Source organism: Podarcis melisellensis (genome assembly GCF_964234715.1).
Source record: "Podarcis melisellensis genome assembly, chromosome: 3".
NCBI classification, from domain to species: Eukaryota; Metazoa; Chordata; class Lepidosauria; order Squamata; family Lacertidae; genus Podarcis; species Podarcis melisellensis.
The window spans coordinates 83,284,496-83,310,690 of NC_138530.1; the positions used below are offsets into that span (position 1 = coordinate 83,284,496).

A 26,195-nucleotide genomic window follows, 5' to 3' on the forward strand; every position below is an offset into this window, starting at 1 on the left:
TCGAACTCTACAACTCTATGATTCTATGATTTATGAATGGGCAACTTCATACATTATAGCTACCTAGTAAAGGATGGCGAGAAATGCTTCTGCATGATGGCGGCTCCATACAAGAACCATAGTGTGTAAAAACAGCTTACTGTGTAGACTGGCACCTGCCACAAAGTCCCCGACATAGTGGTGGTCTGTGGTACTGTGGAAAATTAAGTGGCAAGCACATTACAGCTCTGCTTGTTGCTGCTGTCAACAGGCAGCAAATAAGTCCACCGGTGGGCGGACACTGGTTTGAGAAGAGGACAGCCAGAGGGGACTTTGCCAGGGTGCTACTTCAAATCTGGCCCTGGTTAATTTAGTCTGAGAAATTAAGGGAAGGATTTCATTAAAAAAAAACAACATTCCCCTAGTGCATTCAAAAATTACAGCAGCAACAACAAAAAAGCGTTCAAGTGTAAGCAAAATTGTCTAAGAGCAAGATTGTTTGTGAAGAGCTCAAGAAGCTTTCTTCTCATACTATCAAGCTCAGATTTTTTTAAAATTTAAAAGAAAACAGCAGTTTAAACTTCAGTGTTGCTTTCTTTTTAGGTTGTGGTACCAAGCAACACCCGCAATATTTTACTAGAGCGTCTGATTCCTGATACACCCTATTCTGTCAATGTTGTTGCTTTGTATGCTGATGGAGAAGGAGATCCAAGTCCTGGACAGGGAAGGACATGTAAGCAGAAAACACATGTTTTATTGCTAGGATATAGTTGTATGTTATGAATTATTATTCTCTCCAAGCTCTGCCGGTATTGTTCAGTTGTCACTTTTCTGCATTAGGTCTTACTTGCAGATAAGCTATTGCACGGCTTCACACAGTGAAGAAGGGTTACTTTCTAGACTTCAGTTTTCCAAATTCCACTTCATTTCGTGCCCTTATTTATCTCTCCTTTTTCTTTTAGTGCCTCGCAGTGGGCCCAGGAACATAAGAGTCTTTAATCCTACTACAAACAGCCTTTCCGTTCAATGGGAACATGCTGATGGACCAGTGCAGCAATACAGAATCATATATTCTCCCACGGTTGGAGATCCCATAGATGAATATGTAAGTGTTCTCATGAAGGCATGTTAGAAATATATCACAGCTTATTTACTTCAGTTTAAGTATTTTTGTCTTTAGCTTCCATAGGAAGTCAGTTTATCAGGAATTCTGCATGTTCACATTCCTATTGAATCGTTTTGTTCTACTTTGTAAGCTTGCATTTTCCTGTCCCATAGGTATTGATGGATTGAAAAATACATTACTTGTCTGCTGTTTGCAAAAATATGAGCATGTGCAATTAACCAAACCATAGTGTGTATAGTCTGTGTACAGACAATAGCTATCTTTGGAGATGGTGTTTTCTTTACCCTTCAGTGTACACACTCATTATTTCATATTTCCTGGGGATATCTCTGATATTTGACAGGCTTTAGTGGTGCTACAAAAGCAAAACTAGGGGGGGATCTACTTTGGGTTGTTTCCCCCCCCCCAAGCCATAAGATCCACCCACCAGATCGATGTGAAAAAGAATTCAAGAATGCCAAACCTTTGAGTCTGTTTTGAGCACCAGGCCTGAGCTCAGTAGTCCTTGCCCACCCACAGTAAAGGCACACCCTTTCAAGAATATTCCCCTCTCCCAGAATGTGTCCTTTGGACAGAGTACACTCTTTCCTCTCTCTAAACATTTCCTCATTAGTTAGAAAAATAAATGCACAGGTTTCTAATGGTGTAGCAAAGCTCCTCCCTCTTCTTTCAATATTTTTGCATAGATACCAGACTACTGAAATGGAATTAGTACTTCCTTAGCAGCAAGTGGTAAACATTATTCTGAACAACATTTGTCTGTACAGAGCTTTTTGGTACAATCCAGTGCAGATTTAAGCATACACAATGACATGTTTAAGGTCTTTGATACTAATGGACTTAAGTTTGCTGAACTCTGTGTTGGATTGTATCTTAAGTATAATCTTGGTTCCCTTTGACAATTTCTAACTGGCCTTACAGTACACATTCCTCTTTTGTGAAGCTATATATTTCTGTGAGCCTGTTCTGTGCAGTTGGGGAGATCAATAGAGAACGACCTTAATTGTCATCTGTGTCTAAAGACCATCATGTATCTGACTATTATGAGCGGTATTGGCAGTCTGCAGCTTTTCTTTTTTCTTTTGGTTTGTTTGGAGTTCTGCCAAGATTTTTATAATTTGCAAGTGAACTTCCTTCTCCTTATTTGGCAGCACAACTTCGGTGAATGCCTGCAGAATTCTCTTAGAGATGCACAGCGCAGCCAAATTATTTCCCCATAGGGAGGTTGATGGCATGACTTCTGACTTCTGTGGAAACTTAGTTCAGCCCATAAAAACACCACCTAATTGTTCATGATGGTTACTTACTTCTGAATGATAATATATTTTGCTACAACTTGGCATTATACAGAAAGCACATTGTACTGAAAATGGTGCTCATGCAATAAAGAAATGGTGCTCTCCATTTCACTATGGGAATTTCACTCACTTGGGGGAGGGGAGAGAAATTAATGGCAAATCTTCCCAGAAACATGAAGAAATAAACATGAACTATTCAGAGGACATTTTAACCATCACATTTAAATATTACTTATGATAGTTCCCATCCCTCACCCTCCATAATTCTCATCTTTTATCATCTGGGCTGTGTACATATTACTGTCTCAAAATGTAGTTAAGTTGAGTCTTGTTCTCGATTCTGATCAAAGCTGATTTGGAGCAGAGTGTATCAAACTCAGTATTTCATAAGAAACAACAGGATAGATTTAGGATATATATGGACTTTGGCTATCATGTGTACAATGCTTCCCAGACTACTATTGGGAGTATGGAGAATGCAGAACTAATGGGAGTATGTATACAGCCCTACTTTCTTCCAGGGCTGTCTCTGTCTTACACATTTTAGATCAAATGCTTGTGTAATCCAGTTCTACTGAATTGGATGGAGTTATTTCAGACCACTAGTTTCTTACCAGAAGCAGAGATATGGTCCTCACATTCTCTGTCATTCTGTTTCCATTCAGACAAAAAGTTAAGGACAAGAGTTGTCACTTCTTCTTCAAACCATTGTCTTAAATATATTTTGAAGGAAACAATTTACAAAATGCAGTTACTAGACTTGATCCACAGATAGTCTCATCAGCTGCTTGTCTGCTACCCTTCCCTGCTGCCAGTCAAGACAGCACATTACAACCATGGTAGTGTGATTATCTGGTTGGAAGGGATGAAGGAACAGAGTTTGTGAATTCAATCCCTCCGTTCCACTTTGCATTCCAAACTGGTGAATAGTTTACTGTCACAACTCCCCAGTCCCCTTAAAACATGCATTTTCCTCCCACATCTGCTGTTTTTCTAACAAAGGTGCAGATCTAAGAAAGTGATCTGAGTAGGGAAATAAGCAGGGCTTAGTCATATGTGTACAGGACAGAACTAGTTGGTTCTACTGTACTTCTGCATTCTCTTCCTTCATCAGCCCCTGGTTGCAGGCTGTATCCTGATTTTTCTACACAGTCCTGTTATTTTCACATGCCAAAAGAAACTGTAGTTGTTACACACATTGGAGGCTCACTGCACCATCCCAAGGGGTTTTCTGGTCTGCCGCCACTCTCTACTGGTTGCTATTTTGCCATTCTTTCTCTAAATGTGCATGTACAACAGTAGTACCTTCCCCCACATGCAGTTTGTTCATATAAATGGATGTTGGGCTATCCTTGAAAGAAAGGCTTTGGTTTCCTGGACGTGTGCCAGACATGTTTGGCAATATGCTTGAGTGTTGCCAGATGCTGCTCTAAAAAAATTCTTATTGGTAACAAACATCACTTTATCCACATTACAATGGCATTTTAAAATATAAATATCATAAATTAATGTCCCATCTATTACCCTAGGCAGCCTAATTTTGATGGGTCTGAAATTATTATTTAAAAAATGTTTCTTTATTATAAATCCATGTGCTCCTCATCCTTTTCCTATTGTGTTCTTTTTACTTTATTTTCATTTCTATTCTTTTCTAATACACACACAAACACCTACCTATATAAATATTACAGTGAAAATATTTTCTATCCCTGATGCCCATGCATTGGTTTGGATCAAGAACTGCCCTTCATTCATGGTAGGATCAGATCCTTCTGCTAGTGAAGGCTGGAGATGACAGAAATGATGCTCTCCATTTCCCCCTGTGCCACCTTCCACATTTTTCCAGAAGCTCCCCATATGAACTATACAAGGAGCTTCAAGAGATATGGGGAATAAAAGAATGCTATGTATCCCTTTCCTCAGCAGGAATGTTTTATGTGAGTGGAACCTTGCTAATGGGCCTTATGGAACCTATGAATAAAAGCATAGCTGCTTGTTCAGTGTGGAGTAGAACTCCAAGTTGTACTACTACAGCTTTGAGCAATTTACGGTTCTACAACATTTACTCGATTCCCATTATGTTCCAGACAACAGTGCCTGGCAGAAGAAATAATGTATTGCTACAGCCTTTGCAGTCAGATACACCCTACAAAATTACCGTTGTGGCAGTTTATGAAGATGGAGATGGTGGACAGTTGACAGGAAATGGGAAAACAGGTACATCTGATGTGCTGTTAAATAATATGCAAACAACTGAGGTGCAAATGGTCCTTAACTATCCCCCCCACCCAGAAGTAGTGGTAGAGGAGTTGTTGCCATGGTTGATATTTGCCAAATGGACCTTCATTTGCGATCCTATCTCAGCATTCCTCAAATATTTGCACATGCAACATGAAATGCTGTGTGTCTGCATAGGGAAAGATTGAATGTCCCAACACAGAGACATGGCAGAATTACAGCCATAACCTGGATCTTTGTGAACACTTTGGGTTATCTAATCACTATCACTGTCCAGTCCATTCATCTGCCAGGAACCCAGTCTGCTAGATGTCATACAGGCATAGAAATAACATTTTATGCCACCATTCTAACTTTATACTCAATTTTTGTCTTCTTCAGTTGGGTTGCTTTCACCTCAGAACATACGCATTTCAGATGAATGGTACACACGGTTCAGAGTTGCCTGGGATCCTTCACCATCTCCTGTTCTTGGGTACAAAATTGTCTACAAACCTGTTGGTAAGGCTGAGCTTAAGATATTCAAGTACACTTGACATTATTTAATATTTGTTCATTTCAAGACTTAAACACTATGAGAATGTGACTGATATAAATGTGAAAATGAGTCTTCTCTCTGAGCTCTTGGAGATCTGCTCTCATTAAGGCAAATGAAAATTCATTTTTTCCTTTAAGGTACCAATGAGCCCATGGAGGTGTTTGTTGGAGATGTGACTTCATATACATTGCACAACCTGTCTCCTAGTACTTCCTATGATGTAAATGTTTATGCTCAGTATGATTCTGGACTCAGTGCACCTCTGGTCGATCAAGGCACTACATGTAAGACTACTTTTCATGCTTTTGGTTTCACTGTATATTAACACAGAGGAGCCTTTTCTGGGCTAGTAGATGTGAGAAAAATAACCTCAAATGGGAGGTTCCATCAGTTAGAGCATGCCTACCCCATGGGACAGGTAGTGTTGGAGGATTATGCTGGGCTTTCAGAGAAACATGGCATTGTTCAGGAAATGTGCAGTTCTCGGTTACTGTGTGGGAACCTAACACCATTCTGCTATCTTGTGCTTTATGTTAGGGATGCAAATACATTTCTCATTATCATAAAATCACATACTCCAATTACTAAAACTGCAACTTGCTGTTGCTGAGAAAATGTGATTCTTGCCTCCCCTCAGTACACATACAGTACCTATTAGTTGCAGTGTGAGTTCAAATAGCCTATTACTTGTGGTAGAATAAGTGATATTTTAAGAATAAAGACATTCGTCATAGTTTCATAATTTGCTTTTAGCTTTCATCTTGTAGTTCATGGAAATTTTTCTTTCATGCTTTGCAGTGTATTTAAATGTCACTGACTTAACAAGTTATAATGTGGGATGGGACACTTTCTGCATCAAATGGACAGCTCATCGGGCAGCTACTTCTTACAGACTGAAGCTAAATCCAGCTGATGGTAAATATATATATATATATTGGGTTGTGCATGCAACTAATGTGAAGACTGTAACACATTTCCACCTAAACCTTGAAGAGCAAGGAATCTCCTGTCAGTGTGCCTCTCACAGACCCCTACTGTCATTTGTTGCATCCCTAGGTTCCTCTGAAGATGGATAACTTTAACAAATGGGTTGTGTTCCCAACCTGGGATATGGCAGATGATCTCATTAGAGATCTTGATCATTGAAAGGCTGGAGGCAGCAGGAACACTTGGGGCAAATACCTGTAGCTCTCCATAAAACAGTACCAGTGTTTGATTGCTTATAGGAAGTGTTATGCTCCTATTGTTCCCCTCCTTTCAACATATTCTGCCTCAGGCTATTCCATAGTTGTCCTTCATTTAAATAATTTTTGCTCCTTGAGAGTTTAGTAGCTGAGTAGTATGGATAATATCTCTTTCCCATTATAATATATGCCCCTCCTGTTTGCTGCAGGATATGAATATATATTTCTATACCACAGCTACTCCCACAATATCTCTACTACAAAACAAGAAAAGTTTGTTGTTTTTTAATCCCCATTCCTTTTATTTTTCACAAATGTGGTACATGTGGACATTAAGAAACACTAGTGCAGATCAAAGGAAGGACTGAACTTAAATCTCGAAGCATGTTGCCTGCTAAGCATCCTTCTCCTCTGTTGTTATGGAGATCAGTTGTTCCACACCTTTCCCTTTTCATATCCTGGCACTGTTCTGTACCCGCCTGCAATCCAGATGCTCCAAACTTTCTTCCAAAAGTTCTGGAAGCTAAGCAGAACACTCCATTGACGCAACCATTCCCTTCTTTGCTATATGTACTTTAGTTTTCCGCTTTCAGCCATTCAGCAAGCATTCATAAGCTTCTACGTTCTAAGCATTTTAAAGTCATTATTTTACCTATTTGCAGGATCCAGAGGACAAGAAATTACAGTGCGTGGAACAGAAACCAGTCACTGTTTCACTGGCCTTTCACCAGACACAGAGTATGATGCTACTGTGTTTGTTCAGACTCCAAACCTTGAGGGGCCTCCGGTGTCTACAAGAGAACGAACATGTAGGTGGCAGATAACAATAAGAGTAGTAGTGGTGGTAATGTTGATTTAAAGTACATTGAATGAATGTGGTCAAAGTAATTGTGCTTGGAGATATTATCATTATAGGTATCTGGGAATTTTATTCCAGAGCAATTTAGGGTGGGCAACCCATCGCACAAATGCCATAAAACAGGCAAAGTGCACCTCATCAGCAGTTGCCCGTTTTTATTATCAGAAAGGTAATCAATTTATTCCTGCGGCCAATCAGATATTTCAAACAAAAGTGCAATCCCAGATATTCTATGGAATCCCGCTATGGGTCCAAGCATATAACAGTGATTTAAAAAAGATTCACTCCAGCTTTCTGAGACGTATTCTTGGACTCCCAGCTATGATCAAATATGAAACTATGTGTGCAGAAATAGGCATACACACAATGGAATATTGGGCATGGTCCACCTCAATAAAGTACTGGTTACGCTGCCATTTTCGCTGCCCTCCATCAAGTCTGCTCGCTGATTTGCTCAATGACTCCTACAAATCAAGATGGTATCAGCACCTCGAAAAAAAGATTGAATCCTTAGGCATCGAGCTGGAGCCCCTGTACAATTCTAATGAGCAATACATTTTCCATAATATCCTAACTAGACTAAAGGATGTCGAGAGACAAAATATTATGGCAGCTGTAAACAAAATTTGCTCCCCCATATTCTATGATTTAAATATCTTAGATAGCAGAGCCAATTACGTCACTAAATTAATAATCCCAGCCCAACGTAGGGCTTTTATGCTGGCCCGTTTGAATGTTTTTCCCTCAGCATTTGTCAGGGGAAGATATCAAAACATTCCTAGAAACAAGAGACTCTGCAGATGTTCTATGAATGTCCCGGACACTGTAGAGCATATTCTCTTTCATTGCCCATTGTACAGTACGCTCCGTCAACGCGTGCTGTCCCCTCTCTCGGGTGGTCTGGAACCCCAGCAAGGTGAATGTGTGGGACTCTACCTATCCGACGTTGACCAAAGGGTAACGGCGGGGGTAGCCGAGTTTTTGGTAGCAGTCCTCCAAGGAGCAGGTTAACAAAGAAAACCATTGATTCTATATGTATATATATATATATGTATGTAGCCAACTGCTGCCCTTTTATATATATTTCAAGGCCTTTATATGTTATTTTCTCTTTTATGGTTTTATTCGCATAATGCCTAATAAAGGTTTGATAAGTAAGTAAGATATTATCATTTTTGAGCTTGTAAAAATGATATTATCATTTTTGAGCTTGTAGTATTTTTAAGGAATCCTAGAATTGTAGAGTTGGGAGGGACTCCGAGGGTCATCTAGTCCCCCTATAGAAATCTTTTGCCCAACTTGGGGCTTGACCCTGAAATTAAGAGTCTCATGACGGAGCTATCAGGCAGCATCTAGTTTTCCTTTGTTTCCTATTTGTGAGATTTCATGCATGAATTGGGCAACAGATATATTTTCCATGGGGGTGGGATCCTAAAACTTTTGGATTCTAACCTTCTCTTGTCTCAAAATCTTTCACCAATCATGTATTGTTGCCAGCCAGGTGCTTGGCACTTCTTGACCTCCTGCCAGGATTTTGCAGTCCCAGGTGGGATGATCAGAGTTCTTTGAGTACAAAAGGTGAATTACAAATGATTTTAAAACACTGTCTCTCTTATCTCTCTGTGTGCATACGAAGAACAATAGAAGTTTATTTTCTTAAAGATGGACATGTCAGATAAGTTGCAACCAAATGAACGTCTATCAATTGTATTTCTCTGCAGTGGATATTACTGATTGCAACTCACAAAGTTAAGAATATTGAATATGTAAAATATTTTAATTCAGTATTTTTGTTTCAGTGATCAAGCCAACAGAACCACCAACTCAGCCACCAACTCCCCCTCCTCCTCCAACAATCCCACCAGCTCGAGATGGTAGGTGCTTACGAAAGCATTTATCTTATTTCTGCCATGTCTATGAAAGCAGGGCTTTGAGAGTACTGTTGAATAAAGGCTCTGATGTTACTATAATTTAGGGTGCTCATGATAGCTTGTGAACAGAGAAGTAAGTTCTGTTTAAAACTGTGTTTGACTCTTCCCATATATTCCCTTGTCTTTTACGTTTCCAGAGCGTTCATGTTTGTGTTCTTAGTTTGAGTTCTATAAACATGTGCATTTGAGCCTTTGAATGTATTTTTCATAAATTCCAATGGGGGAAATGGTTTTTTAGATGTATTCTATATGTTACTTTGAAAAGCTTGACACATGCTGTTCTTCAAAATATCATCTGTTTCTTTAATTATTCTGTACGTGTCAAATGACGTAACTGAATCCAATGAACTTTTCAGTATGCAAGGGTGCCAGAGCAGATATAGTCTTCTTGACTGATGCTTCCTGGAGTATTGGAGATGACAATTTCCACAAAGTGCTGAAATTCGTTTTTAATACAGTTGGAGCCTTTGACCTAATCAACCCTGCTGGAATTCAGGTTTGTCTATTTTTCCTGTCTAGTAATAAACAAGAGAAACCAAAACTCTAAAGATTCTTAAAAGAAGCTGCTAGATTTCAATTTCAGCCAAAGCTAGAAAAGTGATTCAGTCTATAGCCCATGCTTCCAGATTCTGTCTTCATGCTTGCACTATGGATTGCATCATCCCCTTTCCATGACCATGAAAGAGTGGATCATAGGTGTTCTCCAGCTCATGGATGGGCATTTTGCTGATTCCGGGGATGAAGATACAGTGAGAGGGAGACACTTATGCTTCCCTAATGGCCATAAGCCCCAGTCACCATTGCCAGTAGTCTGAGATGATGGGAGTTGCAGTCCTCAGTATCTCCGGGTACCACATTTGTTATCCTTGCATTAGTCAATTCACTAGACCTTCAGTTTCCCCACCCTCAACAAATGGCAAAACTGGCTAGCTTGAGGCAAAACTGATTCTGACCCTCATAGGATTGAATATTCTTTAAAAGAGTAGCACAGGTGCACAATATTTTGCTGCATTTTGCCCTTTACACCCTTCTACCCTGGACAAATTGCCACTCTGTCCTTGGTGGGTTGGTTCTTATCATTTTTCCTACTTGCAAGACATTCAAAGTTTGGGGGGCCTGATTTTCAGCAATGTGGGGTGTGGGTGTATGCTTCCTTTACTTTGTAGTATGGTGAAATGCTTGTTAGACTGTAGAAACTGTACCTTGCAAATGACAGCTTGGCTGTTTGAAAAACCCTCTCATCACATGCATGTAATAACTGCCAGTAAGCAGGTAAGCCTGTATGTGATGTAGACTGTTTAAGTGACTACCACACCCACATCTTCCAAATCCTGAACTAGCTCATTCTTATATGTGCCAAATCCTTCATTAACATTTCCTGTACCCCCACTCCCCTCCCCCCGTGGTATTGAACAAAATTGCATTGTTGGAGCATTCATCCCAATAATTCCAGATTTAATTTTCTGTTTCAGGTTTCTTTGGTGCAATATAGTGATGATCCAAAGTCTGAGTTCCATTTGAATACATATGATGATAAGGCACAAGCACTAGGAGCACTTCAGAATATTCGGTATAGAGGAGGGAACACGAAAACAGGTACTTGTGGGAGGATTTAAGTTCAGTTTTTAAAAAACAAACAAACATGGTCTCTATGCTTCACAGACTTGGGGTTGTATCCAATGTCAGTCCTACTCAGAGATGGAATCTAGACACATAAAAAAAGTGAAAATGCTTTTTTAAAAAAGTTTTGAAAAATATATTGAATTTGCCATAGCTCACCATCGCCATCTAGTGCCACATTTGTATAATGCACTTTACAACACACTTAAAACATTTTATTTGCAGCTGTATAGCTGAGTCCAAAGTTCAGCCATTGAAAATAATGGACATGAGTAACTTAGGCACATTAATTTCTCTTGGTCTGCTTTGAGTATAACTTAGTTGGATACAACCTTTTAATTTCATACCAATGTTAATGTGTGTGCTACTAATATTATCACTTTTGTTTAATCACCACAATGAATTTTGTTTTACCATCTGCAGGCAAAGCACTTACATTTATCAAAGATAAGGTCTTGACATGGGAAAGTGGTATGAGGAAAGGAGTTCCCAAGGTACTTGTTGTTGTAACTGATGGCCGGTCACAGGATGAAGTGAGGAAAGCTGCAGCTGTCATACAACATTCTGGTAAGTTGCTTTTATGTGCCGTAACTTCGTACAACCATAATTCCGCTAACTTCATCAAATGTCAGATTCTGTATTGTTAGGAAGGCTGTAATATACACAGTTCAAATAATCAGTGAACATTTGAGAGTCTGATATCTGTAAACCACTTTATCCAGTATCACTTTGCAGTGGACTAAATCCAGTGCTGTTCATTTACAAGGAGGGCAGATTTCCACTTGTACATCAGGGGATCCTTTGAAGAAGATTTGGGAGGAAGGGGAAGCCATGTAGTGCAAGTGGAAATCTGTTCAAGCAGTGTTGGATTTCACCCTGGGTAAACTCTGTTGTACTTTTTATTTGAACATTTATTTATTTATAGAAATATCTGCCTGCCTTTCTGATGCCCATGCACCACAGATTTAGTCACTTACCCTCTTCAGGATATTATGTTTTCTTTTTAAAAAAAGAAATGATAAACGTACACACTTTACACGTCTCCCTTGAGTTGTATGTCATCCCCTCATAACAGATTGCTTAGATGTTATCTTTGAGAAGAACATGTAGAAATATACTTGTGACGACACTAACTCAATCGATACTACATTTGCAGGTTTCAGTGTCTTTGTTATTGGTGTGGCTGATGTTGATTACCATGAACTGGCCAAGATCGCCAGCAAACCCAGTGAACGCCATGTCTTTATAGTTGATGACTTTGATGCTTTTGAAAAGATTGAGGATAACCTCATCACCTTTGTTTGTGAGACAGCTACCTCAAGTAAGTCAAATGCCACTTCTCTCTAATCTTCTTGAGAATAAATTTACCTATTGGATGCTAGTGATCAAAGAGCCTTCCATGAGTGGAGGGACACAATTAGATACAACCCCCTGTATGCATTCTTTCTGGTACCACCCTTTCTAGCACATTCCCTCATGCCTCCTCCGCAAAAATCTGCTCTTTATGAAGAGGGGTGTCCAGATTGTCCTCTGATGCCGTGAGATGGGCTGCAATGGAAAGGGAATATCGACAGAAAGCCCCATTTACACACAACAGCTTATTAGGTGCATGCTGAAACTCTTAGAATACCAGGCAAAGCATCTGCGATATATAAGCTTGTCTAGTCTCACTCTGAAAACTTCCAAAGGAGGAGATTCTGCAGTAACCCTGCGCACCTTCCAACAACAATGCTGCTGGCTCATTCATTATTTCATTTGACATGTTTCTTTTTCTGTTTCAGCTTGCCCTCTCATGTACTTGGATGGGTACACTTCTCCTGGTAAGAATTTATACACCAGTTTCCCAGCCTGGTAAAGTGTCTTCACATTTTCTAAATTCCACAAGTCTCTTTCCCTTTGAACATAATAATAGTGATGAAAAACATGTTCTCCTTTATGATACAGGCTTCAGGATGCTGGAAGCTTACAACTTAACGGAGAAGTATTTTGCTTCAGTACCAGGCGTTTCCTTGCAGTCAGGATCCTACCCCAGTTATGTGGCATACAGGCTTAATAAAAATGCCTTTGTTAGCCAACCCACAATGTAAGCTGTGCTACCTTTCTTCTTTTCTTTTTTTAACTGGGGAAAATTGACTGTGTGTGGTTACATGGAACACATAACTTTCTGGAATGATGGGTGATATATTTTGCTTAGTCTGCAACATTAAGAAATATGCTCAAAAGGAACTGCAACAACTTTCTTAAACAATGTACCACTTTTCTTCTTGCTTAAAATATTTAGTATTTCCAGGCCTGCTTTGTTTCTTCATTCCCTATACAGGCTTTTATTGACATGGCAATTGAAATCTGTTGCAATTATTCAGTTTCAAACTCGGCTATTAGTGATTAGTGGTGGGGAAAATTTTAGCTATAGATGCATGATGGTAGTTGTTCCATACAGTATATTGCTAGCTGCTAAATATTCTTCACTCAGACTCACCAGCTCATTTGCCAATAGGAGAGGAATTCTGAAGGTTTATTAGAATAAAACAGTTGCATAGTTTGGAGAGGTTGAAGCTCCCAAGCCCTACAGAAACATGCCAGTGCTCTGTATATAGCCAAGACAAAGCCACAGTTTTTGAGGGGAGCAAATTGTACTAAGTGAGAGGAACTCATAGCTTTATTTACATTTGATTCCCCCCTCCCTGAATTGCTCTCCTTTTTGAATTGCCTCCCAAAAGTCGTTATTGGCCTCTTATTCCTAGCTAGTTCCCCAACAATATTTCTGTTGCTACTCTTTCTCCTCTCCAGGCAAATTCTAAGGGTCCTGTTGCTTAATGACCCTGAAGATTACACTACAGTTTCTGTCACCATTGCCTCTTACCCCTTACAGCAGGCATGGGGAAACTGGGCTGGGGCTGATGGGAGTTGTAGTTTAGCAACATCTGAAGAGCCAAAAGTTCCCCACACCTGCCTTATAGGCTCAGTCTATGGTCTAGATAGGGGGGGGTAACGAAGGGGGAGGGGGAGGGAGTTGAAACAATCTACCGGTGGAGAAGCCCTCACGGAGACTCGCACAGGACGACAAAGAGAAATGAGGCCGGGGAAAAGGCTGGCACTGCAGCATAAAGGCTGCTGGACACGCCCCCCCATGGCACCTGGTTGGACGGCCACCGGGGGGGGGGCGTGAGTGCCAGCCAGGTGAGCTGGAGGCACGGGGCAACGCCCCCTGCTAGGAGCGGTGTTCGGGCTCCCGTCCACAACCACTCCCCTCTCTTTCAGGGAGGAGAGTCTTTATCGAAAAAATAGAATTTAATACACTTCTAGTGAATGATTAAGAATCAAATTATGTACCCACCCTAAACAGTTCAGATTCATAATGTTTTTCATTACAGTGAGAAGGAAAAGCAGTCAGATAGGCAAACCGAAGAATATTGGGAAGTTTAAACAAGCCTTTCCTCCCTTTCTGGCAAGAGCTTCTTTAAGTCTTAAATACAAAGTAGCCCTCTCAGAATTTCTTTTTGAATCTTCTTCAGTACATCAGTCTTTGTGAGGTTTGAGTGGAGCGAGTGATCAACTGCTGAGCAAAGGTCTGTGTGTTCTGGATCTTGAGTGAACCACAACTTTGTTGTGAAATTTGTAATGCAAATGTCAGTGTCTTTTCTGTGTTTCAGATGAAACATTATGGTGTTCTTTAGCCTTTTTCATGCATTTTCTATGAGCAGTAATCTATGATTTCTTTAATAGGGAGATTCATCCAGATGGATTACCAAAGGCTTACACTATCATATTGTTATTCCGCCTTCTCCCGGACACCCCCACTGAACCATTTGCAATTTGGCAGATAACAGACAGAGATTACAAACCACAAGTTGGAGTTGTTCTTGATTGTAAGAATGATTTCACCTGCTTATAGTATGAATAGAATCGCTAAATGGAACTTTATGGCTAAATATTCATCCTTTCTTCCCCAATCTGTCAAGCTCAGAATGTTATTGAAATATTTATTGTTGCAATCCAATATTTGTTCAGCACCAGAAATCAACAGGGAAGAAAATTCTGAGGTAGACTGAAACTAATTTGCACAGTTATGTGCAATTTGCATAATATTTGCCTGGACCCTGTGTTTGCAAAACCGCAGCTGATTGTGAAATCTTCTATTTGGATGAAATCATCTAGGAAATACTTTAATCTGAGGTTTAAAAATAGAAGTTCTTAGGAATGGATCAGCCACTAACTTTGAGAAAGATCTTGCCATTTTTATTATCTGAAATTATACTTTGCAAACTCTAGCAATGAACATACTGCTCACCAAAGTACACCAACTAGAAGGATGTTAAGTCAATGCTCCTATATCGGCATAATCAAAGGCCAGGCAGAGTTCCAGCAGTAGATATATTGTTTGTTGGTCAGCATTTGTGAGCAGTCAACTAAGCCAGATGTTTCTCTAGTTCATCATATTCTGGTGGCATGTGAAAAGAATAAGTAAATACCAGGAAGTTTTGCTTTCATCTTTATACTGAAATAATCTTCCTTCAGAGTTAAACTGCCATAAATCATGCTACTTCTATGTGGTGTCTGAGTTTTGAGGGAGGGAAACTGGCAAGTTGGGAACTGCAAGAAGCCATTCATCTCTCAGCCACCTGCAGCAAGCATTGGCACCAGGTGTTTTAACACAGTGTTTGGCTTATCTCAAAGCATACTTACCCAAAGTGCTCCAGTAATTGGCTTGCATTCTGTGCCAGTGAGCTTTGCTGTGTCCTATCCATTTAAAGTTTTATGATAGGTTGATATTTATTTGGGCCCCGAGACATCAAATAATGTACTTTACAATGTGTAATGACCATGAATCTGGTATTATTTCTGTTTATTTTTTATTAGTAAACCTGAGACAAGTTGATAATAAACATTCATGATTTGGCCCTAGTAATACATTCTTTGTTGCTTGTGACAAGTTTAATCAAATTAGACTGCATATGTTACTGGGGGCATGGAGTGTTATAAAACTGTAACTAATTAACCATGCACATAGTCAATAATTTTTTTTTCTCCCCCAGCATCCAGCAAAGTATTATCATTCTTTAACAAGGACACAAGAGGAGAGGTTCAGACAGTAACATTTGAAGGTGATGAAGTTAAGAAACTCTTTTATGGAAGTTTCCACAAGGTAAATGCTGACAATTGTGTGCAAATTGTTATGAACAAAAGCATTTTTCTTGAGAACAAAAACCATACTTGCTAGTTAGTAGCTATAGATAGATTTAATAATTTATAAGTCAATTCAAGCAAATATTCTTGAGCTTTAACCGTTAATGTAGATTGAATATTTATGATAGGTTAACATATTGAATATGTCCAGTTCAATGGGGCTTGATTGCAAGTAATTGAGTTCAGAATCGCAGCTAAAAGGTGGTAAATACTATAATATGGGTCTGCTATGATTTCTGAATGCCATTGTATTGTTTGTCATCAGTAGGAGATTGGGTAATTCATTAGAAAGAATGTTTCAAAGCTAAAGAGAAGGAACCTTCAGAGCTGGTCTACAATTGCACTTCCTGCATAGATAATGATGATGATTAAAATTTGTATAACAAAGTTTATAACCATAGATCTTAGGGCGCTTCACAAAATCCAGCACCCCATATTTTCTGTCATCTGCTTATTATGTGCAGCACAACCTCAGCACATGAGTTTGGATAATTATGCAATGAATTATCATGTTTGTTTGTGTGTGATTGTGTGCGCGCACATGAAATAAGTGACCTCGCTATAGCAAAAGAGAAAAAAATTGCAACAGATTTTGTATGGTAATTTTGATGTTAAAAAATATCCAATATTAAGAATATGCCAAACTTTTAAAAATTGGATTGAAGCCTTCCAAAATATGAAACATTTTTGTGGTGTTCATTCAACGAGTTATACGTTCACTCAATGAAAAATAGCTAACTTAATATTGGCTACTTGTGGAAAATTTGCTTTGGCACAGTTCTTTGGATGTTGAGTAGCATTGCTGTAGTGATAGTGGATGAATCCAGCAAGACACTTTGGGAAAGTGTTGGCTTAGTAATACAGTAATTAAAGCAGTATCAAAGAACTCTTATAGAACCATATGGTTTTTATTCTGTGTCTTGCCATTATGAACCAAAGTACATGTGATAGAAGTTCCATTACTCTCCCTTGCAGCACTTTAAAAAAAATTAAAAATAGCTGACACAGGAAGCTGGAACTGGGGGCAGATGGCTGACAGAAGGGAAGAGCTCCTAAATGCTTTTGCTTTCTGCTCTTTACATGCTGAAAATTGCCCCCTGCAGCTACTGTCTCATCACCAGGGGAAGAGATATAAGGTCCTCATATCTATTCCCTTCCCAGGAGAAAAGTATTGGGATGGAGTTACTTTGCACAGAAGAGCAGAAGCAGGAATGGTCATGTAGCTTCTCCCTTCAGCCAGTCCTCAGTTTCTCACAGCTGCTTTAAAAATATGTAAAAAGAAATTAGCCTCTAATCTGTAGGTTGGCCCTCAGCCTTTGCCTTAGCTTTCCAGCAGAAGAAACGTATAATCACTTTCATTGATAAAGGGCAGGCTATAGATATTTTATATAAACCGACTACAAACATGGACAGATCTATATAGCTATAACACCATGGAGAGCTATTTAGATGCATCTACACACATTTTTTGCAGCAATTTAGTGCCACATAATATAATAACAAATATTTATGGGATTTAATTCTGGATAAACAGATGTTTCACTTTTTATTTGTAATTGTCAAGAATGTTTAAGAAATCATAAATATAAACATCTATGATATATAGTTTTCTTTCCTGTTAAACATGACTTAATGCAGCTATAGAAATGACATTATAATTACAAATAAACTATCAGAAATTGCACCGAAATACAGATCCAGATCTTGAAGTGGTAAAATGGCAGGAAACCCTTGATGAGGTTTCAAGCAATTGAGGAGGGAACTTTAATAAACTTCTGTTTGAAAGCTGAACAGTCCTGGAATGTATTTCCATTTCTCAAGGATTTGTGGTCCAAATGTATTACTCAGCTCTTGGCGCTGTCCTGTGATATTTTGTTATATATGTATTCCAACAGAAGCATATCCCTTTTATCCAAGCAAGGCCTCTGCTAGATACTCTTTCATTCCAAAGTGTACAAAACAAACAGTATGGAAAATGTAACTGTTACAAAGCTAGCAGAAGTATAGTATTTTTTTAAAAAAAATGGATAAGAGAGATGCAAAATGGAACTCTTAGTATACCTTTTGTGAAATGCTAGTACGTGATGGTAGCACAGTTTTTTCCAAAAAATAAATAAATGAATAAGTAAATCTAATGTTTCAAGTTCTTAGTCTAGTCTTGTAAAAATGAGGAACATTATCCTCTCCACCCCATCCCATCTATTCCACCCAGTTTCTATGAATGGGAGAAATGTTTGGAACTCTTGTGTACTGGAACTTCTACTGGCTGTGGCTAAATCCAAGACATTGGACAGCTGCAGAAATAATGCTAAACCATATTTTAGGGACCACAAAAAATTAACATTACAAGAATGAGCTTAGCTTTTGTCCAGGCCTGTGTGCTCTCCCAGCTTTTGCACCTTTGCTGTGAGAAGGAATCTGGAAGCCTTCCCATCCACTTTTGATTAACTGTAGTTTTGTCATGTTGCCCAAATCTAGACAACTGATTATTAACTATAGTTAGGGAAACATGCTGACTTCAAACCATGGTGAAGGAGTTGATGAGCTAGTCTTATTTTTATTAGCCATAGTTAAATTTAACTACAGTCTGGGGTTTGGACAACACACTAAACTGTGGTTAATCTCAGAACAGAAGTGGAAGCTTTTGATCTCCTTGTGGTCATGCCAGAGGAGGAGAGGGGGTGGGGGGAGCGTGTGAACCCATTTTGTTCAAATGCAACCACTGTTGTGTGGAAAGAAAAAATGGAAAAATAAAGTTCCGGGACAAGAAAGAACAAAACAAACCCACCCTCACTTAAATTCTTCTATCTACAGTATATCTTGCGAGAATGTTTTACTCATATGGTCATAGTTAGTCTTAGCCACCTCAACCATTTGTATAAATAATTACATACCTTGATCCAGACCTTAGTGCCTGAACCAATGCTCACCAACTTACTTGGGCACCCACTTTTAAGTCCCATGAACAACTTTGTATATGGAGCTGTTGCATTTCTTAGTAAAGAAGCCCTTGCATGTGAGGACCCATGCATAGATCAGTGCCCCTATTCCTTCAGAACAGTTAACAACTTTAAGCAGCAAATCTAAGGTGTATAAAAAACATACATGCATTTAGTTATGTTTCTAATAAATTTTCTACAGGTTCATATTGTTGTAACTCCCACAAATGCTAAAATTTACATTGACTGCGTTGAAATAATGGAAAAACCAATTAAAGAGGGTGGAAATATCACAACTGATGGCTATGAAATACTGGGTAAACTACAGAAAGGTGACAGGAAAACAGCAACAGTAAGTAACAAGCTTTACTTTATATCAGTTCCAAGCACATGCAAAATGTATTTTGATATCCTTATTAAGAGTCTACTTACAATGTTTAGGATATACTTAATAACCATCAAGACTCAAGTGGCATCTTAAAAACAAATATATTGTGGCAGGAGTTTTCATAGTGATGCCCTACTTCACCAAATAATGCTCTTTGGATTACACACAAGACACTATCACAAATCACAAAAACTACTCATCTGCCCAGCTCTGGACCAATTTTATGTCATGAAGTCAGTTCCTTTTATATTGACTTAGGATAAATGTTCAGTCCAAGATGGATGAACTTGGTTGCTCCTTGTTACAATGTAAATGGTAAGTTTTAGTCAAAATTACCATATGAACCAAAAGCTGTAGCTCTGAGAAGTTGACTGGAGTATTCTCAGACCAAAATATAAATGTAAATAAACAAGGTAGCGTTTTCTGACCTCCATCAAAAACCCCCACAATTTATCTGTGTGCTTAATAAAGATATTCCCATGGCATTTGTTGTAGAATAGAAGTTGGCCTTCTGATCTAGTAGCCTCAACATATGAGTCAACAGTAGCATGACTCAGTCATGAAAGGGCTTGAGTCACATAATCTTTGGCTGGGAAAATATTTCTATTATCTGAACAACTTTCTCCCACTGCTATTTTTATGTACTAATATATAAAGCTACAAGACATTTATTGCATTAAACAAATCTTATACGTGCTTTGTTAAAAATGTCTTTGATCCAAAGTAAGCAATTAAGTGACCATTTATTCAATGTTGTCCTATGCTGTATTGCTGAATAGCATTTTACTTCCTTGGCTGAATGGCAAAAATGATTCTTGCATAATATCACCCTGCATAACTATTTTTTTGAAATTTCCTACTGATGGAACATTGAAGACATTTGTGTTTTTGTCTTACAGTTAGAGATCCAGAGCTTCGACATTGTATGTAATGCCGTTTGGACTAGCAGAGATAGGTGCTGTGACATTCCTTCTAGGGTAAATATAATATTTAAAGCCTCGTGTCAACAATCTGAGCCAGTCCTGCACAGAGGACAATGCGGAATAATGTTTGAAAGGTCCCTGTTGGGAATGACAAATTGCTTATGTGACTCTAAATCATCCTGAGACTCAGAGGGCAAGAATGCAGATACTTTACCAGAGCCATATTATAAATGCTGCTATTTTGAACTTAGGTACAGTCAGGCCACATTTCAGTCCAATTTTATCCCTTACAGATATATTTCCCATACGTATGACAAGATTTGAGGGTTTATTTTTAAAATAAGCAATAAATTTGCCCTATTCTACTCATACATATCCTCATAAATGCTGTTGAGGTTTTTTAAGTGAGTGTATGTTTGAGTCGAATTAGAGATGGAATAATGAGGTAGTTGGGCTATAGGATGGTGAAATAGTCATGTTTTAGTTACTGCTAGTGTAAATTAGCAGGCAAAACTCAAAAGGGTGAATTTGCACTAATCTGTAATGGGCTAAAGGTGGAAGAAAAGTTCAAATAAGGAAGGCAGAATGGTTGAGCGATGGTCAAGTGGAGGACACTGGGTGGCTTCTGCCCAGAGAGAGGAGAAAAGATGAAAAAGAGATGTAGTCTTACAAGAATAACAAATTGAAACCTTGTGCCCTGAAAAAATGTTTCTACTAAAATATGCTGGGCAATTTACTATCTTATTAAAGTTCTCCGTGTTTTTTGTTTCAGTACCATTTTGAGACTTGCAACTTCTTATCGACTTCTGCCCCAAAGTTTGTGTTTAAGAAAACTCAATATCCATCTTCCCAAATGAGTGCAAACAGTGTCTACTCTGAATAGACACATGCTCTCTTTTTCCAGGACACACCCTCTTTTTCATTGGTAGAGTCATCATAGCAATCCATAGTTAAAAGTAAAAGTTGGCAAAAGTGTCCTCTTTTTTTGTTTTTTGTTTGTTCTTCAGAATGGTTTTCTGATACACCTTTTTTCTGAAACCCAAGCAGCCCTGAAAATCTGTTACAGAGGTTGGGAACACTCCAGAAAGTGGCACAGGGGACTTCTAGGGGAAAGAATGATTGGAGAATATTGTTTCTCCCTTCTCTTCTGCTACCAGACACTTCTGTTGGATTATTAACTGTTTCAGAAGCAGAATGACAGCATTGAATTTTCCCTCATATCGATCACAGATTATATGGAAGCTATAACTCTGGATGCACCTTTAGAGAAACCCCCTATGGCACACATAAGCAACCTGAATTTCTTTAATTCATATGTGTAGATATGGGTAAATCGATTTATCTAAATCTGTTTTTAGTCCTAAGGATAAGTCCTACAATATAGGAAGTCATAAAAAGTGTAGCAAAACATCTGCTGAGTATTTTGCTCAATGAGCAATGTGCATTTGGGACTAAGCAAGACTTCCACACCAGCCATCATGGTTCCCAGGCAACCTTGAGTCTCAGTTCTCTCTCCTGTCTGTCTGCCTGCCCTTAAAAATATAATTTAAACATGCTACAGACAATAAAAAACATATTTGAAACCATTCTCTTGGTGATCACCCTTTAAAAAATATTCAAGGGAAATGGCAGATGTTTGTCCTTTAATTTTCAGAGGGATGAAGCAAAATGCCCATCGTTACCAAATGCTTGCACATGCACACAAGACAGCGTGGGACCTCCAGGACCTCCAGGACCTGCTGTAAGCAAAATTATTGCATTGTGATTACCAGACATGTGACTCTGTAGAGTACCTCAGATTAACAAACTGGAATCCATAGAACTCCATTGACTTCAGGAAGCAGAGGTCAATGATGATGGCAACAACCTCTCTGTTCACACTAGCACAGGGAGCCAAATTAGCTGCAGCACCAGAATTAGTATAGCAACAGCTTTTGTCTGTTGATGCTCTAGCACAGGTGTAAGGAAATGGATCCCTTGCAAACAGCCCTGTATGGCACTTTGAAGTCCTCCTGACCATTGGCACTTCAGAAGCCCAGCATTTGGATTGGTGGCAAGTCTGAAGCACTGCATATGATCAAAATGGGCTGGTGAGCCAACTGAGGAGGCCTGGTGGTTGATAATTATACAAAAGTATTGGGGGAGGTGGGTAGAAGAAGTGTTGCGGGGGGGGGGGAGCCATTTCCCTCTATTTCCTAACCACAGTGACTTCTACTACTATCATGCCAGTCAATGAAGAGGTGAAACTGATGAGATTGTATCGTCACACTTCTGATCAGATTAATTTCACTCCTAAGAGGTAATTTAAGGAAGGACAAAGAGAAATTTGTTGTTGAATGTGCTGCAGAAGGGGAAGTGCGCACCATTCAAAGTAAAAGTGTATTTTTAAAAGTGAGATCTTTCTCTTGAAATAGTGAGACATTACTGTGTGGGAGCAGATACCCTTCCACACTATATTTGTAGAGAGTTATATGATAATAGACATGCAGCATGAGGAGGTATATATTTACAATTTCTTTACTGTGTTAAAAATTATTAGCAAATGTTTAAAAACACCCCAGGCGTGCATGTGGGTTTTCTTTTGTTTTTGTGCAATGGGAGTGTGCTTCTTGTGACCATGATGATGTTACTACCCAACACATTCCTACAATAATAACTGTACACATGACTATGGCAGCAATGCTTGTTGTACTATTGGGAGCTAAAATTGGCCATTCTAGGTACCGCTTTCAATACTGAAACCTTTTCAGCAGTATTGATGCACTGGCAATAATCACTGTGTGTACATTGGGCAACAATATCACTGCTAAGTCTGGTGAAAAAAACCACATCTATGCACAGCTAGACTTCATAGCTTTCTTTGTTGTTTTTAGTATTTTTATCATAGACTTGTAGTGTGCAGTTTGACGCCCGCAGCCCCACAATACGTTGATCTAAAGTTTGTTAGTCTCTATTTGTGCATTGAATGAGCCCATAATGAACCTTCTGCTTCACCATTCAGCTACTTGCGAGAAGTAACATAGCTACTTGCAAGAAGAAATTTGTATTCATATATGATTTTGGACTTCCACGTCTATCTATCCATCTATCTATACTCATTATTTGCATGTTTTTGTTTTAGGGAGGCCCAGGTGCTAAGGGACCAAGAGGCGAAAGAGGCTTAACTGGGCCCTCTGTGAGTATCTGCCTAAAATACACACTTACGTGGATGTAAGTCCTATTGAACTCGGTGGGGCTTACTCCTGAGCAGACGTACACTGGATTGTTTTGTAACTGTTTTGTCTCCTCCCTTGGTTTTTAAAGACTTTTAACCAAGTAATTATTTAAAGTTAAAGTATCTGTATTTAGTTCTATATATTAGGACCACATCATATGCTACATATTTAGTATACTGTGAATGCAAGAAATATGTTTGCAAATATCTGTACCATCCCACACACCAGGGAGAAGTAATCTTACTGAAAATTCACTCTGTGACAGTTTTCCCTCTGAACTCAACCTCATTCATGTGAAATTATAATATCTGTATGTCACTTTGCTTCCCTTCAATTGCCTTCAGTTTCTATCATTAGTACACATGTGAGGAAGATATAAGAGAAAGGATGTCAGTTCTGTTGCATTGTTCTTCCCTGTCCCAGGAAGTTATGTGGGGTTGGTTCATCACCTATATTTTGTGGAGGAACCTGAGGCAATAGTTGTCAACATCACAATGGGGGCACCAATATTTGTATCAAATACAGTGGTGCCTCGCAAGACGAAAATAATCCGTTCCGCGAGTCTCTTCGTCTAGCGGTTTTTTCATCTTGCGAAGCAACCCTATTAGCAGCTTAGCGGCTATTAAAGGCTTAGCGGCTAAAAGGCTATTAGCAGCTTAGCGGCTTAGAAAAAGGGGTGGAAAGCGAAAAAAATCGCAAGACTCGCAAGACGTTTTCGTCTTGCGAAGCAAGCCCATAGGGAAATTCGTCTTGCGAAGTGCATCGAAAAACGGAAAACACTTTCGTCTAGCGGGTTTTTCGTCTTGCGAGGCATTCGTCTTGTGGGGCACCGCTGTAATGCCACCAAGCAATAATGCCGACACTCTTGGCTTATCATCTTTCAGACCTTTAAACTACATAATATTTTGATAAAGCTGCTACAATGTGACAAGCTCATTGGTAGCAAGGCAAAGTTTTACCTCAGCTGATGGCTACCAGTGTTTCTAAATGTACTAAAAAAAGAGTTTCAGCAAAGAGCCGAAACACAGTGGAACCCTCAGATTTCTAGACAGGCCTTTTATAAATGCTGTCACCTTGTGAAAACATATTATGTGACTCCATCTTTTACATATGTTCTTTAAGATAACAACTTTGGAAGAATAAAAGGCTAGCTAGCAAATGGGTTTCTCTCTTTTTCTACTTTAAGGGGCCACCTGGCGCTCACGGAGATGTAGGACCTAGAGGCCCTCAAGGACCACCAGGACCACAGGGGCCAAATGGACTTTCCATTACAGGAGAACCAGTAAGTAAACAGGCATTCTAGTTTTTGGAGAGAGCAAGATAGCCTGCATAGCATATTTAGTGCTCTCAGATACTCTTTAACTATTGCGCTTTGACATTGTTCGTCACATAGTAGAAAATACTGGGAATAAGTGCTTTAACACACGACATCATATTTACAAGCATTGCAATACTGGCAGATTACACACACAAAAAATAGCCATACTATTGTTGTGGTGATTTAGAAGGAACATTGCTATGCCTTTCTGCATTTCCAGATAAATTCTTAAGCTTTCAAAAGGTTAGGCAATTATCTGGCATTCTCTGAACTATTTTCTGATAGTTAACCATGTCACTATTTTGAGAAACTATATCATGTGTTGCAGGCTGTGTAGGTAAATCAGAGGAAAGAATGACAAAGGGGCTGGAAGAAACAGTCCAGCCTTCCCCAGGAGCCCCCCAGTCTGGTGAATGGGATGGGTTGTACACTGTGGGGCTGGGATTCAAGGGGGAATCACTCCAAGTCTTCCCAGCCCAACGTGCATGATGAATGGCACCTTCTAAAACTTGCAGTATTTCCTCCTCCTAGGGTCGTCAAGGGATGAAAGGTGATGCTGGAGAGCCAGGACTACCTGGTCGCTCAGTAAGTTTGCTTTTTAAAAAAATAATATGGTCATGCTACTTATGCTGCACACGTCCCATAAATGCTAACATATATTAAGTTCTCACTTGTAGCCTGGTATGCATAAGTTTCTGTTTAGTTTCACTTGCTCTTCAACAGATGAGACAAAATGCTATTGAAGTTCAAAATAATAAAACAAGACCACACAGGTACAAAACCACATCATGTATCAGCTGTGAATTGGTACTGAGAAATGGGACTAGGTTTTAAGGAAACAAAGAAGGCATCAAAGTTCCAGGAAAAACTGGGCAACAGCACAAGAAAAAAGACTCTCAAGCTCAGAGGCCTCATTATCCATTTTTTACATCCCTTCATTTGGAGAACTGTTCCTTAATTCCTACTCTCTGCTTCTTTCTACTTAACCTATTCCTGCTCCAGAATAGGACCTCTCCTTTTGCTCTGTGGCTGCTAGGCTTACTCAGGAGTCTTTGGTGATGTACCTTGTCAAAAGATTTTTGAAAGTCCAAGTCAACTGTGTCAACCAGATCACCTCTGTCTCTATGCTTGTTGGTACTCTCAAATGTGTGTCTTGTATTGCATAACTCAATAATTCTCTCTGATTAATACTTTTCTTCTTCTGTAGGGATCTCCAGGCTTACCTGGCCCCCCTGGCCCAATGGGACCTCCAGGTGATAGGGTAAGCATTTTTGTTTTATATTTGTTGATGATCACAGTAGGTCTAGGGCTGTGCCATTGGTGGACAAAGATTCCTAGTTACACAACAATTTCCTACATGGAAGTCTACTAGTTTTGAGTAGGACATCCTTTTTGAGTACCAAAAGTAGGTGAGCTGGTGAGGGGCTCCATTTCAATGCTTGTACATGAACT

General features: G+C 39.2%; 1 protein-coding gene across 5 annotated transcripts in view; it reads left to right on the top strand.

Moving 5' to 3' along the window:
- The window catches only part of COL12A1 (collagen type XII alpha 1 chain), a 123,093-nt gene that overhangs the window by 80,516 nt on the left and 16,382 nt on the right, over positions 1-26,195 (top strand). For all 5 annotated transcript variants that reach the window (XM_081904779.1, XM_081904782.1, XM_081904781.1 and 2 more), the window contains exons 36-58: positions 583-712; positions 942-1,084; positions 4,491-4,620; positions 5,023-5,142; positions 5,317-5,463; positions 5,978-6,094; positions 7,026-7,172; positions 9,022-9,096; positions 9,510-9,649; positions 10,626-10,749; positions 11,197-11,340; positions 11,930-12,094; positions 12,555-12,593; positions 12,718-12,856; positions 14,500-14,642; positions 15,810-15,919; positions 19,102-19,251; positions 20,187-20,264; positions 21,865-21,951; positions 23,332-23,385; positions 24,612-24,707; positions 25,275-25,328; positions 25,951-26,004. In XM_081904779.1, coding sequence (XP_081760905.1) covers positions 583-712; positions 942-1,084; positions 4,491-4,620; positions 5,023-5,142; positions 5,317-5,463; positions 5,978-6,094; positions 7,026-7,172; positions 9,022-9,096; positions 9,510-9,649; positions 10,626-10,749; positions 11,197-11,340; positions 11,930-12,094; positions 12,555-12,593; positions 12,718-12,856; positions 14,500-14,642; positions 15,810-15,919; positions 19,102-19,251; positions 20,187-20,264; positions 21,865-21,951; positions 23,332-23,385; positions 24,612-24,707; positions 25,275-25,328; positions 25,951-26,004 — 2,586 coding nt within the window. The remainder of the gene's footprint in view (positions 1-582; positions 713-941; positions 1,085-4,490; positions 4,621-5,022; positions 5,143-5,316; positions 5,464-5,977; positions 6,095-7,025; positions 7,173-9,021; positions 9,097-9,509; positions 9,650-10,625; positions 10,750-11,196; positions 11,341-11,929; positions 12,095-12,554; positions 12,594-12,717; positions 12,857-14,499; positions 14,643-15,809; positions 15,920-19,101; positions 19,252-20,186; positions 20,265-21,864; positions 21,952-23,331; positions 23,386-24,611; positions 24,708-25,274; positions 25,329-25,950; positions 26,005-26,195) is intronic.